This window comes from Muntiacus reevesi, chromosome 2 (assembly GCF_963930625.1).
Source record: "Muntiacus reevesi chromosome 2, mMunRee1.1, whole genome shotgun sequence".
In the NCBI taxonomy this organism is placed as follows: Eukaryota; Metazoa; Chordata; class Mammalia; order Artiodactyla; family Cervidae; genus Muntiacus; species Muntiacus reevesi.
Window position 1 is genome coordinate 141,900,188 of NC_089250.1, and position 22,292 is coordinate 141,922,479.

Sequence of the window (22,292 nt, forward strand, 5' to 3'; positions counted from 1 at the left end):
CTGTACCCTGGTTGCTCATGGTCCCCAGACCAGTAGCATAAGCATCAGCTAGGAGTTTCTTAGATATGCAGAATCATGGGCCCTACCCCAGACTTCATAAATCAAAATGTGCATTTTAACAAGACTTCAGGTGGTCTAAATGCATATTAAAGTTTGAGACACATTGCTCAACCTTAGCTGTATAATGAAATCACTTGAGGAGCTTTAAAAAAATACCCATGTCTGAAAATAATTTCTTGGCTATGACACCAAAAGCACAGGCAACAGAAGAAAACATAGATTAAATGGACTACATCAAATTTAAAACTTTTGTGCATCACAGGATGCTATCAATAGAGTGAAAAGGCAACCCATGGAACAGGAGAAAAGATTTGCAAATCATATATCTGATAAAGGATAAATATCCAGAATATATAAAGAACTCCTGTAACTCAACAACAACAAAAGAACCCAATTCAAAAGACCTGAATAAACATTTCTTCAAAGAAAATACACAACTGGTCCATAAGTATATAAGAAGATGCTCAATGTCACTAATCATTAGGGAAATGCAACTCAAACCCACAATAAGATAACACTTTGCATCCATTAGAATGGCTATAATCAAAAAACCAGAAAATAACAATTGTTGGTGAGGATGTGGAGAAATTGGGACCCTTTGCATTGCTGATGGGACTGTAAAATGGTGCAGCTGCTGTGGAAAACTGCTGTGTAGCAGCAGTTCTTCAGAAAAGTCCCCAAAACAATTACCATGTGATCTAGCAATTCCATTTCTGGGTATATACCCAAAAGAATTGAAAGAAGGGACTCAAACAGATAATTGCATACCCAAGTTTGTAACTGTATTATTCACCATAGCCACAAGCAAGTTACAGGAGACCAAGTGTCCATCAATCTACATGTCCAAAGTGTGGCAAATACCTACAATGGAATATGATATGCCTTAAAAAGGAAGGAAATTCTGACACATGCTACAACATGAATGAACCTAGAAGACGTCATGCAGAGTGAAAGAAGCCAGTCACAAAAGACAAATACTGTATGATTCCACTTATACGAAGTACCTTGAATAGTCAAATTCACAGAGGCAGAAAGTAGATGGTGGTTACCAGGGGCTGGGAGGAGGCGGGGAATGGGAAGTTAGTGTTTAATGCTTATGGAGTTTCAGTTTGGGAAGATGAAAAGTTCTGGAGATGGATGGTAGTGATGTTTGCATGACAATGAGAGTGTATTTAATATCGCTGAACCAAATACTTACAAATGGTCAAAACAGTAAATTTTATGTTATGTATATTTTACCATAATAAAAAATACTCATGCCTGGGCTTCATCCCAAGGTATTCTCACTTACTTGGCATAAGCTGCAGCGGGGGCATCAGGACTTTAGAAGCTCCCTATACGGTTCTAATATGCAAATTTTGAGAAACACAGTCTATACCAGGGCTTTAGTGCTTCTCAAACTTTCAGGTCAGTCGCTTAGTTGTGTCTGACTCTTTGCAACCCCATGGGCTGCAACACGCCAGGCTTCCCTGTCCTTCACCAACTCCCAGAGCTTGCTCAAACTCATGTCCATCGAGTCAGTGATGATATCCAACCATCTCGTTCCCTTTTCCTCCTTCCTTCAATCTTTCCCAGCATTGGGGTCTTTTCTAAGGAGTCAGTTCTTTGCATCAGGTGGCCAAAATATTCAGGACAGATTTCCTTTAGGATTGACTTGTTTGATCTCCTTGAAGTTCAAGGGACTCTCAAGAGTCTTTTCCAACACCGCAGTTCAAAAAGGCATCTATTCTTTGGTACTCAGATTTCTTTATGCTCCAACTCTCACATCTATACATGACTACTGGAAAAACCATAGCTTTGACTAGACGGATCTTTGTCGGCAAAGTAATGTCTCTGCTTTTTAATATGCTGTCTAGGTTTGTCATAGCTTTTCTTCCAAGGAGTAAGTGCCTTTTAATTTCATGGCCACAGTCACCATCTGCAGTAATTTTGGAGCCCCAGAAAATAAAATCTCTCACTGTTTCCATTGTTTTCCCATCTCTTTGCCATGAAGTGATGGGACCAGATGCCATGATCTTAGTTTTCTGAATGTTGAGTTTTAAGCCAACTTTTTCACTCTCCTCTTTCACCTTCCTCAAGAGGCTCTTTAGTTCCTCTTTGCTTTCTGCCATAAGGGTGGTGTCATCTGCATATCTGAGGTTATTGCTATTTCTCCTGGCAATCTTGATTCCAGCTTGTGCTTCATCCAGCCCAGCATTTTGCATCATGTACTCCAGATATAAGTTAAATAAGCATGGTGACAATATACAGCCTTGACGTATTCCTTTCCCAATTTGGAACCAGTGTGTTGTTCCATGTCCAGTTCTAACTGTTGCTTCTAGACCTGCATACAGATTTCTCAGGAGGCAGGTATGGTGGTCTGGTATTCCCATCTCTTTAAGAATTTTCCAGATTGTTGTGATCCACACAGTCAAAGGCTTTGGCATAGTCAATAAAGCAGAAGTAGATGTTTTTCTAGAACTCTCTTGCTTTTTTGATGATCCAGTAGATGTTGGCAATTTGATCTCTGGTTCCTTTGCCTTTTCTAAATCCAGCTTGAACATCTGGAAGTTCTTGGTTCATGAACTGTTGAAACCTGGTTTGGAGAATTTTGAGCGTTACTTTGCTAGTGTGTGAGATGAGTGCAATTGTGAGGCAGTTTGAACATTTTTTGGCATTGCCTTTCTTTGGGATTGGAATGAAAACTGACCTTTTCCAGTCCTGTGGCCACTGCTAAGTTTTCCAAATTTGCTGGCATATTGAGTGCAGCACTCTCACAGCATCATCTTTTAGGATTTGAAATAGCTCAACTGAATTCCATCACCTCCACTAGCTTTGTTTGTAGTGATGCTTTCCAAGGTCCACTTTTCTTCACACTCCGGGATGTCTGGCTCTAGGTGAGTGATCACACCATCATGGTTATCTGTGTCATTAAGATCTTTTTTGTATAGTTCTGTTTATTCTTGCCAACTCTTCTTAATATCTTCTGCTTCTGTTAGGTCTGTACAGTTTCTGTCCTTTATTGTGACCATCTTTGCATGAAATGTTCCCCTGGTATCTCTAATTTTCTTGAAGAGATCTCCAGTCTTTCCCATTCTATTGTTTTCCTCTATTTCTTTGCAATGATCACTTAGGAAGCTCTTGGAGGAGGTCGCCATTAGCCCCACCATAGACCTGCTGAGCAGACAACCCACAAACCACAGAACAATTATACCAAAGAAATTCTCACACTGTTAAGAAAGTTCTAGGACCCACAACAGATTTTCCAACCTGGGGATCCGGCAAAGGGACTGAGAACCCCCAGCTTTGACTCTGGAGGCCAGAGGTATTTGATCACAGGATTTCCACAGGACTGGGGAAACAGACTCTTGGAGGGCACAAACAAAACCTTGTGTGCACCAGGACCCAGGAGAAAGGAGCAGTGACCCCACAAGAGACTGAGCCAGATGTGCCTGTCTGTGTCCAGGAGTCTTTGGTGGAGGTGTGGGTCAACAGTGGCCTGCTGCAGGGTCAGGGGCACTGAATACAACAGTATACAGTGGGCATAAGTCCTTTTGAAAGAGATCTCAAACTTTAATATGTACTATATGAATCACCTGGAAGTTCTGCTGAAATGCAGATTCTGATTCAATTTATCTGCAGGAGGGCCCAAGAGTCTATATTTTCAATAAGCTCCCACGTGATTCTCACGGTCCTGGCCCATAAACTACACATTTATGATCCATAAGCAATACATATATACTATAGTGATTAGTTTAAGAAACTTCTCTGCTTCTAGATCTAAGATGCTGAAACCAATCCTAGGGCTGTGCAATCCTCAGGGCTGCAGGCTCATTGATCATTAGATACTCAAAGTACTAGGTGTCTTCAGCTCAAAGTCAAATTACCACAATTGATAGGGAGTGACAGAGAGAGATTTTGACTTTAATTTTGACAAAGAATTGAGAAGAAGGAAAAGGTTGGAACTGGAGTGGTGGCAGGGGCAGGGGATGTCGTCAGGTCTAGCAGGCAATAGACAGCTATTATTAATGACCAGAGCCTAGAGAAAATGGGGTATGGGCAGGAATTTGCAAGCCAAGACAAATAAGCATGCCAGTGTGTTTCCCCAAACCCAAACCATCATGGTATCTAGTGCTTGGAGGCACTTAATGTTTGTTAAACGGATGAAGGAAGGACTCTGTCCAAATGATAATGTGAATCAGCAGGAACTGCTTGCAACTTGTTATATAGTTATTTTGAAACTGTTCTTTCCCCAAAGCAGTGCTTCTTAAACTGTAACATGCTTACAAATCACCTGAGGATCATGGTAAAATGCAGATTCTGATTTGGTGGATCAGGGGTGGGGCCTGAGATTCTTCATTCTAACAAGCCTTCAGGTGATGCTGAGGCTGCTGATCCCAGAACTCCACTTTTAGAAGTAAGGCTCTAGACCAATGATTTGAAAGCCCAGTTGCTCAGTCAAATCGTGTGAGGAGTTTTTAGAGATAGGTTGTTGCCCAGATCCTTTACCCAGTTTCTGATATAACTGGTCTGGGGCAGGACTCGGGTGCCATATACTGTATTTTTACAAGCTCCCTGATTATATTAATGGTTCTGCACCCAGATTCTCAGCCTGGGCTGCGAACCACTACCCCAGACTTGTGGTCCCCAGATGGGAGTGTAAGTTGCAATTGGATTTGAAGTGAAAAATGTTTTTGCTACCAGAATTCATCACCAGCTTGTTGAGGTCTATCAAGAAAATCTATTTAGCCAGAGAGTATCATAGGGGGAGGCAGGATATGGAGTTTGGGGAAGAAAGCAGAGCAGGATGGTACTGCTAGGAGCAGAAGGCCAGCAGGTGCTGCAGTGACCTTACATTTTACACGGCTGGCTCAGAAACCTCCTGTCACACCACTGTGAACATCTCAATCTTCTAGAAGAATGTGGAGAAAAGCTAAAAATAGAATTTTAAAAAGTAGGTTGAATTGAATGTTTTTTGCTTTCTTGAATGCTGTATATCAAGCACGTACTATGTATCTACAGGCAGGAGTGGCATTAAGTAGTAAGTGAGGTAAGTGCAATGGGAGGATCCGGGGGCAGCATATCCCAGGGAAGGTGAGGGTAAGTACCAAGGGTAGAGTTTGGGGAGAGGGCGCAGGGCGTGAGCACCCAGGCTGTTCCTGCAGGGGAGGTGGGAGGAGGGAGTAAAGAGGGGCCTTAACAAGGGTGAGAGGTGGTAGGACTGTGTTTCAGGCAGTGGGAAGAATTGCTTTGTAATAATCTCTTAAAAATGTTCTTATAATCTATAAGTCTTGAACAATCGTCAGTGAGATAGAGAAAAATAAATAAATAAAGACCAGAGTCAGGAACCTGGATTTGGACCTCAACTCCACCAGAAACTAGCAGGTGACCTTGAGCCTGCTCCTTAAACTTTCTGATCTCAAGTGTCTCCGTCTGTAACATGGGAATCCTACAACATGCCGTGGGTTGAAGGGTTAAGTGAGCAAGGGAATGCCTCTTGGAGGCCAGGCTCATTGCTTCTTTTCTCATCTTTCACACAGATAGCTTCAAGGTTGGGCAGTCTTTAGACACTGGCTGCAGGTCACATGCAGCCAAACTCAGTTTTCTGTGGCCTTGGGACTTTCCTGAATTGGGTCTGAAAACTGGTAACCAAGCAACCTAGATCTCTGATGTGGGGTCAGGCAGCTGTGGGGAGAAGCTTCCAGGGCAATTTTTAGGGCAAGCAGTTCTTAAGCAATGCTCACAAGCGCCAAGGACACCGCCCTGAGCTCTCACAAAAGCAAGAGCCCTGAATGCTTCAGATGTGGGAACCAGCGGGGAGCACAGGCCCTTTCCAGAAGCTGCAGGAGAGCAGAGGCTTAAGGAAGAGAAGCAGCCATGGAGCACTCCACCCTGCATGGGCTGGGCCACCAGGGACCCACAGAGACTCACTAAGGAGCTCCTGGGACTGAGGCATCCTCGGAGGAGAGTTGGGGAGCTCACTGACCCACAGTGACACTTCCTGTGTGCCCCTGACACCTGCCGTTCCACTCCATGAGCTTGGCACTGTGCTCGGCACCCAGGTCTCAGGGAGAAAGCTGGTCAACATTTGCAGTACAGGGTGAGGGGTGCTGTGGAGGAAGGGAACAAAGGTATCTACTTAGCCAGGTGGAGGAGAAGAACATTTCCACGCAGGTAGGGTGGTGTAGCTGAGCAGTAAACGATGCTAAGATAGCTGAATCAGGAGAGGCAGAAAGAGAGGAGAAAGAAGACATCAGACTCCTCAAAGTCTGGAGAACCAGATGTCACCCCAACCTGCCCTCCCAGCACTGCCTATTTAAAAGTCCCACACTCTGGGTCATGAGTTAGAGGGAGCACTCATTTTTCCCTCTTCAGGTTCCCATCCAGAGGACGTTCCATTGGCCAAGAGCACCGGTTCTCAACCAAGGGCAATTTGCCTCCCTCGCCCTCAGTATCTGGCAATGCCCGGACACATTTTTGGTTGCCGCAACCAGGGAAGGGGGTTGCTATTGGCACCTAATAGGTAGAGGCCAGGGATGCGGCTGGCAGTGAATAGGACAGCCCTCTACAGCAAAGAATTATCTGGCCCAGCATGTCAGTAATGCTGAGATTGAAAACTCCTGGACCAGTGCATCATTCCTCTTCTCCAGGGGGCCTTTTCTGCCTGCCCTTCCCACTCCCCACCACCTCAATACCCTCCCTCTTATGCGCTCTCTGCTCTTTCTACCTGTTGCTACTCTGAATGCCTACCCCTATATCATGGCTCATCCCTAGTGGACCATAAGTTCCTTGAGGTCAGAAGCCATGCCTCAGGCATCATATCTAACCTGGCCCTTAACATCTGCAAAATGCTTGAAGATTGGATGTGTATATGATTATAAACTGAGAGGTTTTGCATTTGGAAAGCAGTGTTTAAAAAGTCAAAGAACTCTAGCAGGGTCCCTAGACAAATCAGCAACAGAAGCCAGTCTATGCCTCAAAGTCTGACAGCCCTGTGAGTTCCACTGAACGTCTGGCAGCCACCACAGGATGGGAGCACCTGGTGGGCCTGGACTCAATCTCCTGGGAGGCATTCATTCATTCGAAAAACACATATCAGTAGCAATAGCATCCTTGCTGTCACCATTACCTTCCAAGTACTGACTTTGTTTGCCAGGCACTGTGCATGCATTATCTCATTTCATTTCCCATTTTAGAGACCTGGAAGTCCGAGCAGTTAATAATACTCGTTAAGGACCCGTGCCGCCTTGCGCGTGAGGCTGGGAGACTCCATTTGTCCTCTCACTTGCAGAAACACCATTTCATTAGCCTGCTGGTCTCTCTGGCGCCTCCCAACCTGGGTTCCCTGAGTTTTCATCTGCCTTGTTCTGGAGCAGGACCAAGTCTTTTTCCTGTAAGTGCAGATGCAGGCAGCATCGGGAGCTCTCTCCAGGTAGAGGGAAGGAAGAGGAAGCCTTATATTTTCATGGTGCTGGGGAAGATGCATAGGACAGAGAGATGCAGAAGGCCTGGCATTTGTCTTCCAGGCTGGCAGGGCAGAAGAGGGGACAGGGGACAGTGTGGAAAAATGCCAATGACTGAGGCATTAGAATGGATGCTCTGCTGGGACAAGAACTTTACTTTGTTCTCAGCTGTTTTCTCAATGCCCAGACAGTGCCTGGCAGAGGTGCACAAGGCCAGGGAGTGAATAACTGAGTGAATGACTAAATGGCAGCCCCTGCCTTTCCCTCCACTGAGGCCATCTTTCCAACATGTCTCTCCAGCAAGGTCATCCCTAACCCTTTTGTTGTACATGAGGCATCCGCAGCCTCTTCCAACCTCCTAGCTGCACCTTTTCTCAGTATCTGTCCCACCCCAGCCACACCGAGCCTCTGAGGGCTGCATGACCCTGCTCGGTCGCCATGCACACCCTGGCTCCTCAGCCTGGAACGCTTTCTTCCCCTTGTCCCTCTGGCCAGTCCATCAGCACCTCTCTCTTAGGCCTTCCTTGGCAGCCCCAGGCAGATGCTTGCTCCTTCCACTGTGTTCCCACCTCACTTGGTTTAAGATCAAGTGAGAGAGACCCTTTAGTGAAAGAGATTATTTAGTGTAGTGTCCAAGGGCATCAATTCTGGAGCCAGTTGACTTGGACATAGATCCTGGCTCTGCCACATTCTGGCTGTGTGACCTTGGGCAATTTACTTAACTTCTCTCTCTGTGCCTTTGTTTCCTCATCTGTAAAAGAGTGACAATAGTGGTACCTACCTTCTAAGGTTACTATAAGGATTAAAGGAGATTATTCACATAAGGGGTTGGAGTAGTGCCTGGAACATAGTCAATGGTAGGTAAGTGTTACTATTAATACTGCTCATGCCTCATATAGTACTTGTTATAAGAAATTGCAAATAAAAAAAAAAATCTCTGTTTGCTTGTATACAGGGTCCCATGAATTAGGCTGAAGAGAGATGATCAGCTCCGAGATTTACAAGCAGGGCAAGATGAGAGAAAGCAGGGAGCAGTTAGCAAGTATTACTGCTAGTCAGCTGAAGGATAAAGGGGGCCAGAACCTCGGCAGTGTGGATGGAAAGACTGGGCAGCTTGGAGAGAGATTCGTGGAGCAGATTGACTCAGTGATCCAGAAGTTGTGAAAAATGAGGAGGAAGCAAGAACCAAATATGACGCCAGATTTCCAGATTGAGTGTTGGGGTTTGAAAGGGTCCAGTGAGCAGCATCCCACTTCCCTCCCTGTTCATATTCAGGATTAGTGGAGGGGAAGAAAGGTGGGGAGGGGAGGAGACAGGTGGGGCTCAGACAGATAGAGATTAAAAAGCCACCATCGTTACAGATACAGCTGTTTGGAAGGCCAGGCTTTGGAGTGGGGTCCAAGGTGCTTACTGATGTACTCGCACCCTCCTGCAGCCCTCCCTGTGGGCAGGGGCGGGCCTGAGTCTGCCTGGCTAAGCTCAGCACATGGCAGAGAGTCGCATGTGCAGGGAGGTAACTCCAGAAAGGGCTCTCCATGCCCAGTTCTCCCAAACTGACCCATCTGAGGAGTTCTTGCTCCAGCCCTTAGGAGGGGGATTGGGGAAAGAAGGGAGGGCAGGAATGATGCACTAGTCCTGGGGTTCTCAGTCTCAGCATTACTGATGTGCTGGGCCAGATAATTCCTTGCTCACGTGGAGGCAGCAGTTGGAGCCTGTAGAGCCCACCTGTCTTAGACTGAGGAGCAGGAGGTTTGAAGTCATGATCAGACAGGTTTAGAAATGGCATTTTAGATTTGGGGCAGCAGTGTGCAGGGCCGCGAGGCTGGCCATGTTTCCAAACAGTGAGAGTATCACAGAGGGGACTGGACATCCTGGATGACCTCCAAAGTACTTTCCTGGGCCTAAGTGTCTATGGGTCAGGTTTTTTCCCTAAATCATTTAAAATGCATTAGTGGACCTTGCTATTTAAAAGCTTCCTCCTGGGAATGTTGCCGTGAAGCAATGATTCACTCCCTAGTCTGTCTTTGGTGGAAATCCAAATGATCATCTATTCTATCAGCTTACAGCTACCAAGATAGATCCATGCTGGGCTTCCCTGGAGCAGCCTGGTTGCGGGGGGAAGGGGGGTGAGGGGGGGCGGGGGTGAGCACCTGGAGGAGATGAAGAGGAAGAGAAACAGCCCGTCCAGGCTCAGAGCTGGTACCATGTCACGTGTGAGTCCTACGTGGGCTCCTGAGGGGGCTTCCCTGGTGGCTCAGACATTGAAGAATCTGCCTGCAATGCAGAACACCCAGGTTCCACCCCTGGGTTGGGAAGATCCCCTGGAGGAGGAAATGGCAACCCACTCCAGCATTTTTGCCTGGAGAATCCCATGGATAGAGGAGCCTGGCAGGCTATAGTCCATAGGGTTGTGACTTCAACTTTCACTTTCAGACCCTGCTTGATCAGTGGGACCTCTGGGGGTTTACAGAGCCCTGGGGCCAAGTGCCACCTCTGGGAAGAAGGAGCCAGAAAGAAAGCTGGACTGGAGATCCACTTTAATACCAAGGGCCAATTCTACCCTAGACTGGCTGCCTACATCCACACATTCATTTGTTCACCCAGCGAGCACCTGTGGGGCCCCTCCCCCTGCCAAATGCTATGCTAGGCACTGGATTTGCAGTTGAGAACAAAAGACATGGTGTCTCAGCCCCCGCTGCTTGCAAGGCAGCATTTCTCCTTCTCCGGGACTCTTCTTTCCCTGCCTGCAAAAGGCTCTTTGGATATACATAGCTTCTCAGATGACTGGTGCATGACTGCCATTCCAAGAAAGTCTGTTCTTAGAGACCAGGGTACAAGGGAATATGACATCCCTGGGGCAAAGCGAGAGAAAGGGCCCTTGGGCTCATCAAGTCTCATTACACGGACTGACCTCCAGAGGCTGGCCTGCCCTGGACTTGCAGGACGTTTACCGCATTCACTACAGGAACTGGGTGAGGTCTGTGTGTGTGCCCACCCTCCCAATTCGGGCGGGGAACGGTGTAGCTTTGGTCCTCTAAGGCAGAGGTTCCCAATCTTTTTGGCACCAGGGACAGGTTTTGTGGAAGACAATTCTTCCATGGACAAGTGATGGAGGGAGAGAAGTTTCAAGCAGTAATGGGAGCAATGGGGAGCAGCAGATGAAGCTTCACTGGAATGCCTGTCACTCATCTCCAGCTGTGCAACCTGGTTCCTAAGAGGCTGCAGACTGTACCAGTCCGTGGCTCTGGGTTTGGAGAACCCTACTCTAAGGAGAGCCTCTAGGGACTTCCTACCTCCAATCCTGAGTGCAAGGAAGGCAGGGGCAGGGCCAGGCCTTCTGTGAGAAACGCCAGCTGAGGCTGCTCCCAGGAACCCTGCAAGGCACGTCTGTCCATCCAGGCAGGAAATCGGGTTCCTGAGCGTGTTGCCTATCCTCAGGGAGGGCAGGGATGCCAATGCAAGTCCCACGAAGGGGGGAGGCTCTCCAGGTAGATGAAGTGGCAGTAAAGGAGGGAAGAAGTCCCTGCGGTCCCTTCCTAAGTCAACAGGACCCCTTAGCTCTGCAATGACTCTGTGACCTTGTCACTGTACTTGTTGGGTGCAAACCAAGATAAGGGTAACCGGAAACCACAGGAAGGGTCATTTTACACTCTCGGCACTCTCGATTCTTCTATGGCTAATTAAAGTAATATGTCAAAACGTCCCTTGGAAGAGATCTTTAAGAATATGTCTGTTAAGTAAACGAGGTTTTACTAATTAATGACATGCCTGCCCACTCCTCCTTCAAGTTCCTTGCAGAGCTTCCCCGTGCCAAGGGGGCTGAGCAGGAAAGGGTGGCAAAGTCTAGGAGGGAGTGGGGACAAATCCAGCCCGTTTGTCAGTTGGGGAGCTCTCAGCTTCTCCTCCGGATGTTGATCAGATTTCCTGGGCTGGAACCAATTCACAGGGCCCAGGGACTGGAATTTTTCCAAGAAGCAAACGTTTTTCTTCTTACGAAGTCAACATGATTTCTTTCAAGGAAAATTTTTATCTTCTTTTAAAGTGTCTAGGCTTTTTGAAGGGCAGATCTTTGCACTTTTCTTTGAAGATAATGATCATGATAAAATTGTCACTTGCTGAGACCACCGCCCCCCCAACCCTGCAGGCCCTCACACAAGAGGCCTGGGGGCAGGGGAACGATATGCCAAACTTGTACCATGAGTCAGTGGCATAGCCAGAAATAGAGCTTTCCAAACTCCCCAATCCTTAATAATAGCAATATTAATAATAACCTCTTTAGAATTTTCTAAGTGTTTTCACAGCTCACACTGAATCTTCACAACAACTCTGGGGGGAGTCTGGGTAAGTCACTCCTAGAAGACAGCAGATCTGAGGTGCAGATGAGTTTTGCCACTCACTTGCTGCATGATTCTTGCTGCATGACTCTTCACCTCTGGACCTCAGAGTCCTCAGCGGTGAAGTGGGAGGGTTGGGTGAGAATACTGCTAAAATCCCTCCACCTCTAACATGCTGTGAGTCCATGCTGTGATGCTCTGGTCCAAGGTTTCTCCATCTTGGCACTAGTGACTTTTTTGGGCCAGACAGTTCTTTGTCAGGAGGCTGTCCTGTGCACTGTAAGATGGTTAACACCATCCCTGGCCTCTACCCCCTAGATGCCAACAGCACCCCCTGATCCATCTGTCACAATCAAAAATGTCGACAGACATTGCTGCATGGGCACAGTAATCCCTCCGCTCACTGCCCAAGGACTTCAATAAGGCCAAGATCATGTGGTTTAGTGGAGAAAGGTCTTTTTCTCCAACCCCTTCACACCTTTCCATAGACTTTTCAAACACAACCTCCTCGTCGTTTGCTAGCTTCTCATTTCTTAAATGCCCTCCATGGTCCAGGGGGTGTCTAGTGTGATAACGAACCAATTGATTTCATGCTTTCTCCTAAGGAGAGTTCACAGGTTTATATCCCTTAAGCAACCAGTCAGGCTCCCCAGAAATCCCTCGCAGAACCCTGTCTGGCCCAGAAGCCTGTATCTGCGGCCTGCAGGAGGCCTGGTGAGCATGGGTTTGTCAGCACTCTTAAATCACTGAGCTCCGAGGAAGCCTTCTCCTAGCACAAAGATCCTTCCTTAGGAATCAATAGCTCAGGGCCTTCTATCACACTCAGAATTATCCTGGGACCTGTAAAATTTCTTTTCCCCAAGCATGGCAGAACCCCCAAATGAAAGCCTCAACATGGGGGAAAGAAGATAGCAGCTCTGTCAAGGAGGTGTTGTCCAGAGTCCAGATGTTGCTGCTAGCAGAGGCTGATGTGCAGACATGGATACTTGCTTTCTTTCACGGGGAAAAGGAAGACCCAGTGCAGTCCCCAGTGACCCCATGATATTATTCCCTCCCATCTATTCTTCTTTACATGTCACCAAGGGCAGAGCCATGTTAAAGACTATCTTTCTTGATGCTCACTATCTTACCCTCATCACAGGCTGCCAGCCTCACCATTTTGCAGAGGAGGAAACTGAGGCACGAAGAGGTTAAGCAGTTTGTCCAAGGTTCCTAAGCAGGAAGGGGGGAGTCACATTCTAAGCCTGTATCCTTCCCACTACTGATCTGCCTTCCAAGCGAGAGTAGGTTATAAGGGTCAGTCATCTAGTGGGGCTCATGTAAGAGGCGACTTCTTATTTCCTCAATGTTTAGTGCCACTTCCACATTCAAACAAAAATCTAGAGATCCCGTGCTATCGCTGTGTTTTATGTAACTATATTCCTCTGGCCTTATCCAGGAAAAATCCAGGCCTTGGGAATGCAGGCACAACTCTTCAGACGGAGCTGGGAGCAGGCACAGATCCCTAGTCCAGGCTCTCAGAACCCCGCTTTCAAGGAAGGGACTGTGGCTCTGTGGTCCACATTATCCTACCACCCGCCTCCCCCACCTGAAGACAAAGACACAACTTGTCTGAGAGCCTGAAGGAGAAGAGAAAACTCAAGCACCTTCCCTGGCAACAAGCATCCCTTGGGTGAGCCTTAGGGACAAAAGCAGATCTGCCTCTCAGAATTCTGGTTCGGCAGCACTGGGTTCTCCTGAGGGTCACCGCCAAGTCTGCAGACACCCTGGGGGAAACTCCATGCACAGTGCAAAGGAGCAGCGTGGGGAGAGGACACCGGAGGAGGGGGGCAACCCATAGGCCACTCTGCAAACCTCCTGCCCAGGGCCCAGCTCAGATGTCGACAGCCAGACTCACAGAACAGAAAAAGGGCAATGGAAATGGTAGCATCTTTCAGGTCACCCAAGAAACCCTCACATGAGGATTTTGCAAAAATAGAACATCCCAGCACTCTGACCTTGAGCTGGAAGCAGCAAGGATGGGGAAATGGGCAAATACTGGTTGGAAACACTCCACTTCACCCAGGATCCAACTACTGGAGGTCTCATAGGCAGTGGTGTGACTATGGGACAGAGAGACCCTACTCTAGCATGCCTGAGTGGAAGGAAGAGCCCTAGGCTTGGGTTCCAAGATCATCTCAAGGGGCTGGGCACTTCTGATTCCTAAATGCATGGAGAGAAACCTGGAGTTGCATTGCTTTTCCCTACATGACCACTTGGAATAACAAGACAAGATAATGGAGGAAGGGGAAAAAAATAGCTAGAAATTTCTATTACCTGTACATATACATTACAAGAGCTTTATCTATTCCTTGCCTCCTCAGTCTGAATAACAGATTCAGAGGAAATTTTCCTCAAGCTACTAGATGTATTAATTTACCAATGTCTGATCAGTTAGCAATTATGAACACTTATTTTTGCCTGGGAAATCCCATGGACAGAAGAAGCTGGCAGGTTATATACAGTCTGTGAGGCTGCAAAAGAGCTGGAGACAACTTAGCGACTAGACAACATCAACAACTGTGCAGAACACACATCAATCTCCATAGTAAAGAGGAAGCAGGTCATGGGAGCGGAGAGAGTTCTCAGTAGCAGAGTGGAAATTCTCGGACCCAGTCCTATCTCTTCCACCAAACAGCCATGTGACCTTGGACAAGATGCTTGCCTTGACCGGGCTTCAGTTTTCCCATCTGTAAGTTGTGTGCATGTGGGATGGCATTGGAGTCGGTGCTCTTCAATGTCCCTTTCTTCTAGCTCTAATATTCCAGGGCCCGGTGAGTACTGAGCAAGTTCAAAGAATACACCAGCACCAAGCACAAAGAAAATTTCAGAGAGCAGGTGGGGCTGGGTACCGGCTCTATTTCCTTGGAATGCTGTACTTGTATCTATCTCCTTGCACCTGAGATCACAGGACCACCTGAAGTCCAGGAAGTACGTGGTAGAAGAGTTCCAATCAAGAAGGTGAAGGTTAAAGGCCTGAGCTTGCTTAAAGCATTAAGTTACTATGGCCAGTGAAGGGCAAGAAGTGAGAAAGTCAGTGGTCCTGAGCTGGGTGCCTTTGGCGCCCCCTACTGGGCACCAAGGAGCTTGCTGGGCAGCTTCCATTGCCTAAGCAGACAGCAAGATTGAGAACAGGACTGTCTGTCACAAGCTGTTTAATAGGCCTGCCTTCCTGGTCTGCGGTCCTGCTCTTCTAAGAATATATTTCACTTCCTAGAATTACATAGACCATTGGCCCACACATTCACAGGGCACTACTGTGCTGCGATAGGACATCTTAACCAAACATCAAGGTGCAGAGTAATAAACATCAGGGTTCGGAACAGCAGGTGCAGCCCAGATGGAGAAAAGAGAAGAAAGAGCAACAAGCAGGTATTTCACTGTACAAATCCCCAGTGGTGAGAAGGTCTTGGGAAATGCCGCAGAAAAATGTTGACTGCAGGCAGAGGACAGAGCTAGGTTTGGGAGTGTGAACCCAGAGCCCTACTAAAAGATCTCCAGGCTGATGCAGCTGCCCCAGGAGCTCAAAACCCTCATCCACGTTTGGGGATGAGGTACAGGAGACAGTCCCAACTGAGCAACCCACTTTTAACCTTCTCCAGAGACCATTAGTACCAAATGTAAACCAGAACATTCTACTTGTGGTCCACTGTGCCAGCATCTAGACCCTAAACTCCCTTCATTGCCTCTTAAATGGACTTTAGGACCTGCTGCCAGAAACATGTTCTTAAGTCAGATGGAGAGCAAATGTTTCCTCGAGGGCCATATTGGAACAACCGCCATGTTCCCGCTTTTCCATTCTCCATCTCCCCTTCCTTGTGGCTGAGAGAGAGGTACAGGGTGACTCTGAATTTGCTCCAATTCAGTCTTGGGTAGCTGCAGCCCAAGTCACCAGGGTCAAAAAATCTCCTCCTGTAGCGTTTCTCTTCCCACCAGAGTTCTCCCCTGACTCAAGACAGCACTACAGACTTGTCCCCTATCCCTGAAACCTGCTTCCTTTCCTTTATCATCTGGCTTCACTTGGGAAGTCCTGCACCCATCCCAGAAGACACTCCAAGTGTGACTGAAGAAAATGTCTTGCCTGGAGAGCTAAAGCACCTCCTGGGACACAGAGTAGCCACATTAGGTGTACCACATAGCACCACCATCAGCAATATTCATTAGTCATTCCCCGAGGAAAGAAAGTGACCCCCCCCCCCACTCCACCCCAACCCCAGGCACATTTCACCGCCACTCTGGTAGGCTTCTATCCAGGGCTGGGATGACTTGGATTCTTGAGTTGGTTTCTGCAGAAACGGGACTAACCAGGACTCTCAACTACTATGCTGCGAAAAAGCGCGCTGCATTGCTGGGCATGCCCCCAAGCTCGGCCTCCTGCCCCATCAAAGCCTCCATGTGCCTCCCCCCGCCCCCTCATTGGGCCGAGGAGGACCCCCGGTTCCCCTGGAATGCCTGAAGCTCGTTTGTCTAAGATTAGATGAAAGCAAGCAGACCACACCTCGGTCCAGCAAAGGCAGCTGACAGCTAAGCCGCGCGGAGCTGGCTCCCGGAGCTCTCTGCCACCCAGCGCTGTGCCCAGGAGCTCGGTTTCCCGGGGGCGGGTGGGGGGGAGCGCTAGCCTCCCCCAGGGCTTTTCCCCACCCTGGACGCGTAGGCAGCCGGCCGAGGCCAGTAGCTTCCCCGGCCCGGAGCTGAGCCTGGTTCGCTGGGTGACTCCCCAATACCCCACGGCACATCCCCCCTCACCTGCTCCGCCCCCTCCCCGCTCCACCGCCCCTCCCCAAACAACTGACCTCCAGGGCGCCCCCAACACTTTCTCTGCCAGCTGTGAGAGCTGTCGCCCCCACACCTCCGCTCCCACCTCTCCTCCACCTCCGGCCCAGCGCCCGCCTCTCCCCCCAGCCCGCGGGAGGCTCTGCACGCCAGTCGAGTCCTGCGCCTCTTTGCAAGTTGGAAACCAAGCCGCTGCCGCCGCCTTAGCGGTCTCGGTCTTCCGTGCCAGCATCCCCGCCAACCCTACGGGAGGATCCGGAGGGCGCAAAGGGCGGGAGAAACTTTCTCTGCCTGAGGGGTTGGGGGCACTGGAGCGGGTACTCACCCCCGGGTCCGCACTCGCAGCCATCCTCTGGCTCTCTCAGCCCCGCCGCCTGGGGGCGTCGGAGAGCCGGAGCTCGCTGCCGCCTCTGCCGCCGCCGCCGCCGCCTTCCAGCTCGGAGCCCCGGTCCCGGGCTAGCCTCGAGCCTCCCGCCCCGACGCCGCTCGCTCGCTTTATACAACTCCACTCGAGCGCGCCGGGGCTTATGTAAAGGCTGGCGGAGACCCGCAGCCAATGGCGCTGCAGCTGGAGCTGGGGGCCGGGGGTGGCGCGGCCAATCGCGGTCCGGAGAGCCCCGGGAGCCGGGTGGGGGGAGGGGCGCCTCCCAGCGCTGATTTAGGAGCCGGGATTGCGGTGGCAGCCGCCGGCAGCCGGGCCGGCCGGGCGCGGCGCGGCGCGGCGGGCGCTGGGGTGGGCGGCGGCGCAGGCGGCGGCGAGGGCGGGTGCCCCCCGCGCCTCGCCGCTGCGTCGCGTAACCTTCAGGAGGCAGCCGGGCCTGGCGAGGGGGGCGAGGGCGTCTGGCGGGGCGCTGGGGGCCCGGGGCCGGCGGGAAGCAAGGGTCCCCGGGGGCGAAGCGCCGGGAAGGAAGGCAGAGGGGAGGGGAGGGCAGCGAGCCCCAGGGCCCCGCGGCCACCCCTGTGCGCAGGGTCGAGGATGGCCGCAGGGGCAGTGGCGTGCCTTCCCGATTCCCCAGATAGAGATCTGGCGTCGCCGGGCCGGGCCGGAGCGGCCGCGCGAGCAGCGCTGATGGCGAGATTTCGCGCTGCGGAGCGAGCGCAGAGCCGATCTTTATCCGGCCTGGGGACGTGTCCGAGCGCCTCCCAGGGACTGCTCAGTATGGAGAGCGGAGCTTCGCAACGGCCCCAGAGGGCGGGGAGCGGGCGAGAACAGCCCGGAGATCAGGCGCGGTGGAGGCAGCCGTGGGGAGCATCTCCCCGCTTCCCTGCGGTCCTCCGCCTTCCCGCTGGCCCCGCTGGCGGTGTCCCTATCCCATCCCGCCTATAGCCGCCGCCCCGCCTGGGCCAGGGCTGTGCCCGGCCCACCTGCTCTGGTCAAGTGCGTTCTTCCAGCTTCCCTCACCGCTTTGCTCACAGGTACTGCCTCCCCACTCATCAAACCCCAGCCCACTGCGGTGGGCAGGATAGTCTCAGCCTCTCAGGACTGGGTGTAGTGGGGGCTAAGCTTGGGAAGAACGCCCTTGATCCGCAGTGCCCAAAGTACTCGCGTGCGGGACTGGAAAGAGACCTGAAGTCAGGCGCCTAGAATAGAGCCTGATACCTAACAGGTGCCAGGAAGGATTTACCTAGTAAGGATTTAGTGAATGAACCTTGAATCGAATAAGGACGTTGGGTTTCTGAGAGCTGGGGGACCAGACTTGGGAAGAGAAAGACCTGGAAATAAGCCATCTGAGGAGGAGGGAGCTAGGACTGTTTTCTTGTCTATTGATGCCTTTATGATCATCACCCTGCCTTCTGGGCCCTTGACTCCAAATGTCTTCTTTCCTGGAAAGCCCCTCCAGCCCCAGACCCAAGTGTCCCCAGATTTTGAGCAGAACCTTCAGAGGCCCTGCTTTCAGGAGACTGTGACCCTCCTGTGGAAAGAAATAGGAAAGGATAGGCAATCTTTCTAGCTCTGGGGGTCCTGAATCTAGCTCAGTTTCTTAACTCGTTGAGGGTGGTGGATGCTTTTGAGAATCTGATGAAAACCATTGAATCCTTTTTCTAGAAGAGCATACACATTTACACACACACACAAACCTTAAGTATAATTTCAGGATCATTAGGGACTCTTTTGGGGCTCTGCCCAGTGTCAACATCCTGTTTCTCTAGAGGTCTAAAATAGTGGTTTATCATCACCTTCCTCTTGGTGAATCACAGAACTCTTTTGAGTCTTTCAAGAATCTGATTAATGGAATGAGTCTGTGTCTCAGAAAAATGCTCGATCATATACATACATGTTGACATGCAATGTTAGGGCGTTCATGGATCCTTAAAAGCAGATTCGGAACCTTCGCTAAAGAGCAAATAGACTTTGCCCCGTGGGTACCCAGTCCTCTCCACAAGGAGTCTGGGGAACTCTGTACCCTGCTGCCTCACACCACCACCCCGTTTTGAGGGCATCTGGGTCATGTGGTGATGGCCCCAGCTCCACACTTGTCTCTGCATCTCGGTCCCCGCCACCCTCTCAGTGTAGAAATAAGTTGCAGGTTGTCATGTTCTGTCTGATCTGTGAGCCTTTCTTAGCCAGAAACTCCAACTCTGGGAGACAGCAAGTGACTGGTAATTAACCAGTTTCACTCAGTTCCAAGCTTCTGAGCACACCTTTCCTGGGTTTTGTTCTCACCTCTCTCTTTGCTGGTGAAGCTGTGAGCAGCAGCCCCAGTTGTAGAGCCTCCCCTCACCTAAACCCACCAGATTTTGTAACCAGCGCAGTAATTATCAGATATTAGCCATCCAGATGTGAATAGGTTTTGTGCACAGAACAGCTCTACAATGACCTCACGCTTTCCTGCAGCTAGCCATGTAAGGGTGCAGTGGACCAGAAGTGCTGGGGAGGGACAGAGAAATGCAGGAAATGACAGAGACAGTCTCTCCAGGAAGTTCTCTAGGCGGTGCATTTGGTTTCTGCACTTAAACCTGTGCAGGTTCAACCAGTGGGCCGTTCTGCTCCTTTCGTTTCTAATTCTGCTGATGTCTTCTGTGTCTATTCAGTCATTTCACATCTCTGTCCACTCGAAGCTTCAGCCCTGCCCTGCCTGTCTCACTGTAGACATCTTGCCCTCAAAAATTTCCCAGACACATCCTGCTTTCTCAGGACACGTGCACATTTATGGACTGAATTGTGTCTCCAAATTCATCTGTTGAAGACTTAACTTCCACTGTGACTGTGTTTGGAGATAGGGCCTCTAAAGAGATAGTTAAGGTTAAGTGAGGTCAAAAGGATGGGACCCTAATCCTTAGGATTGGTGACTTTAAAAGAAAGGAAAGACATTGAAGTTCTCCCTTCTCCCTCGGGGCATGCACAGAAGAAAGGTCATTTTAGGACACAGACCAAGGTGGCCATTTGCAAGCTAAGGAGGGAGGCCTGCGAAGAAACCAAACCTGCTGGTGCCTCAATCTGGGACTTCCAGCCTCCTACTGTAAGAAAATGAAATTCGGTGTTTAAGCCACCTGATCTGTGATATGTTGTTATGGCAGCCCGAGCAGACTAACACACATACACACGTTTTCAATATGCTCATTACTTCCATCCAGCTTTTTCAGTCTCCTCCCAACACATTGACTCTCTGTACTGTCCCTTTAGATTTTGCCTTTTCTTACCTGGGACACTTGCCTAAAATGTTTTCTCATCTTTTGGCACCCAAATCAAGTCTCAGCTCCCCCACCACCTTCCAGAACTGCTGTGGCCTGTGCTGGAGCTTTGCCTTTTCTGCCTTTTTTGCAGGTCTGCAACATCTTAACACTCTATTGTACACATTGTCCTGTGTTCTCTCTAATTGCTTCTTACCCAGAAAGCTTAGCCTTCCTCTCAGAATGGAAACCTCTTTAAGTCCAGAGTTTGTATCTTGTACTTGGCTACCACATAGAACCCAGTGTGAAACTGGGTTTCAAAAACCTAGACAGACAGCATATTAAAAAGCAGAGACATTATTTTGCCAACAAAGGTCCGTCTAGTCAAAGCTATTGTTTTTCCAGTAGTCATATATGGATGTGAGAGTTGGACCATAAAGAAATCTGAGTGCCAAAGAATTAATGCTTTTGGACTGTGGTATTGGAGAAGACTCTTGAGACTCCCTTGGAATGCAAAGAGATCAAACCAGTCAATCCTAAAGGAAATCAACCCTGAATATTCACTGGAAGGACTGATGCTGAAGCTGAAGTTCCAATACTTTGGCCACCTGATGCAAAAGGCTGACTCATTGGAAAAGACCCTGGTGCTGGGAAAGATTGAAGGCAGGAGGAGAAGGGGACAGCAGAGGATGAGATGGTTGGATGGCATCACCGACTCGATGGACATGAGTTTGATCAAACTCCAGGAGATGGTGAAGGACAGGGAAGCCTGGCATGCTGCAGTCCACAGGATGGCAAAGACCGAGCGACTGAACAACAACAGCGTTTCCAAAAAAATGCTAGAAAAGTTTCACAGCACTTCGTTTTCTGAAAGCTCAAGACATCTGGGGTGTGTCTTCTCAGTTGTCTTAAAAGACCTTTGGAGCAGGGGCCGTCATGAATCAACTCTCTCCTTTGGTTCAGGATCAGAGGGTCATATAAGTTATAAGTTAGAGAGCTGTGTAGCCCGGGTCCAAGACAGCCTTCCGCTTTACTGCTCTCCTCTCTGCATCATACTCAGCCAGCCCCTCAGACTACAAAGCCACTCCACTACAGTGTGGCAAAACCTCAAAGTGCCCAGGCTGCCTGGGTACAGATTAACATTATGAATGGTCATCTATCTCCATCACCGCTCCCAGACTCCCCGCCCCCTGCCCCGATCCTAAGGGGCTCTGACTTTTCTCACTAAACTTTTCTAGGATTTCATAATGCCCTCTGCCATCTAGTCTCTCTTTCCCAGGTCTACTGTCTCTACCTGGAGAAGTTTGCCTGTAGCATGTGCTACCATTTTAAGCTGCTCTGCACTCATTCTCTGGCCATCTGGAAGTCCATCATGGTTTGTGGTTTCTCTTCAAGAGCTTCTGTCATCTTCACCCCTACTTGCTTCCTTTCAAGCGTTGCTTCTGTACCTCTGCCCTTTATCTGCCACTGTTAACACAAGTCTGTCTGAAACTCACCAGCCACCAATAAACATGCAGTCCTTAGAGAAAATGGACCACAACCCCATACGGCTTGGTTTGAGAAGAGGTCATTTCCTCGCGCTCCCTTAAACCTCTCACTTCTTTTCCAGTTCCCTTCCAGTACTGGAGCTGCTTTCCCACTCCCTCCCAACAGATTCACTCCATTCCACAATCCCCTACCTGCAATTCTGAATTTCCAAATCTCTGAAAATCAAAATGTGGATTTTGGGGTTTTTTGGTTTTCCACGGCTTTAATGCCGAATTTCATCTGGCAACAAAACCGGACAAACTGATGAGAAGCCATTTTCTCTTCACACCCACTTAGTATGATCATTCATGTATTTTACTGCCAAAATAGCAATGTGGCCAATTATAAGATGTTGCCCATGAGCTCACGGGGCATGTTCAGCATATTTGGTAACTTTCTGAATTCTAAAGCACCTGTGGCTTCAAGGGCTTCAGATAAGATCTGTTGAATAGGAGCATCTTTAAGAGCTGAGGTTCTCTGGCCTTTCCTCACCATCTGGATAGTA

General features: G+C 49.4%; 1 protein-coding gene across 1 annotated transcript in view; it reads right to left on the reverse strand.

Annotated features, from left to right (window-relative positions):
• Positions 1-17,209, reverse strand: part of CRTAC1 (cartilage acidic protein 1) — a 151,225-nt gene extending 134,016 nt beyond the window's left edge. Inside the window, exon 1 of the mRNA XM_065920067.1 lies at positions 16,974-17,209. Coding sequence (XP_065776139.1) covers positions 16,974-16,997 — 24 coding nt within the window. The 5' untranslated portion in view covers positions 16,998-17,209. The remainder of the gene's footprint in view (positions 1-16,973) is intronic.
• Between the last annotated feature and the right edge of the window lie 5,083 nt (positions 17,210-22,292).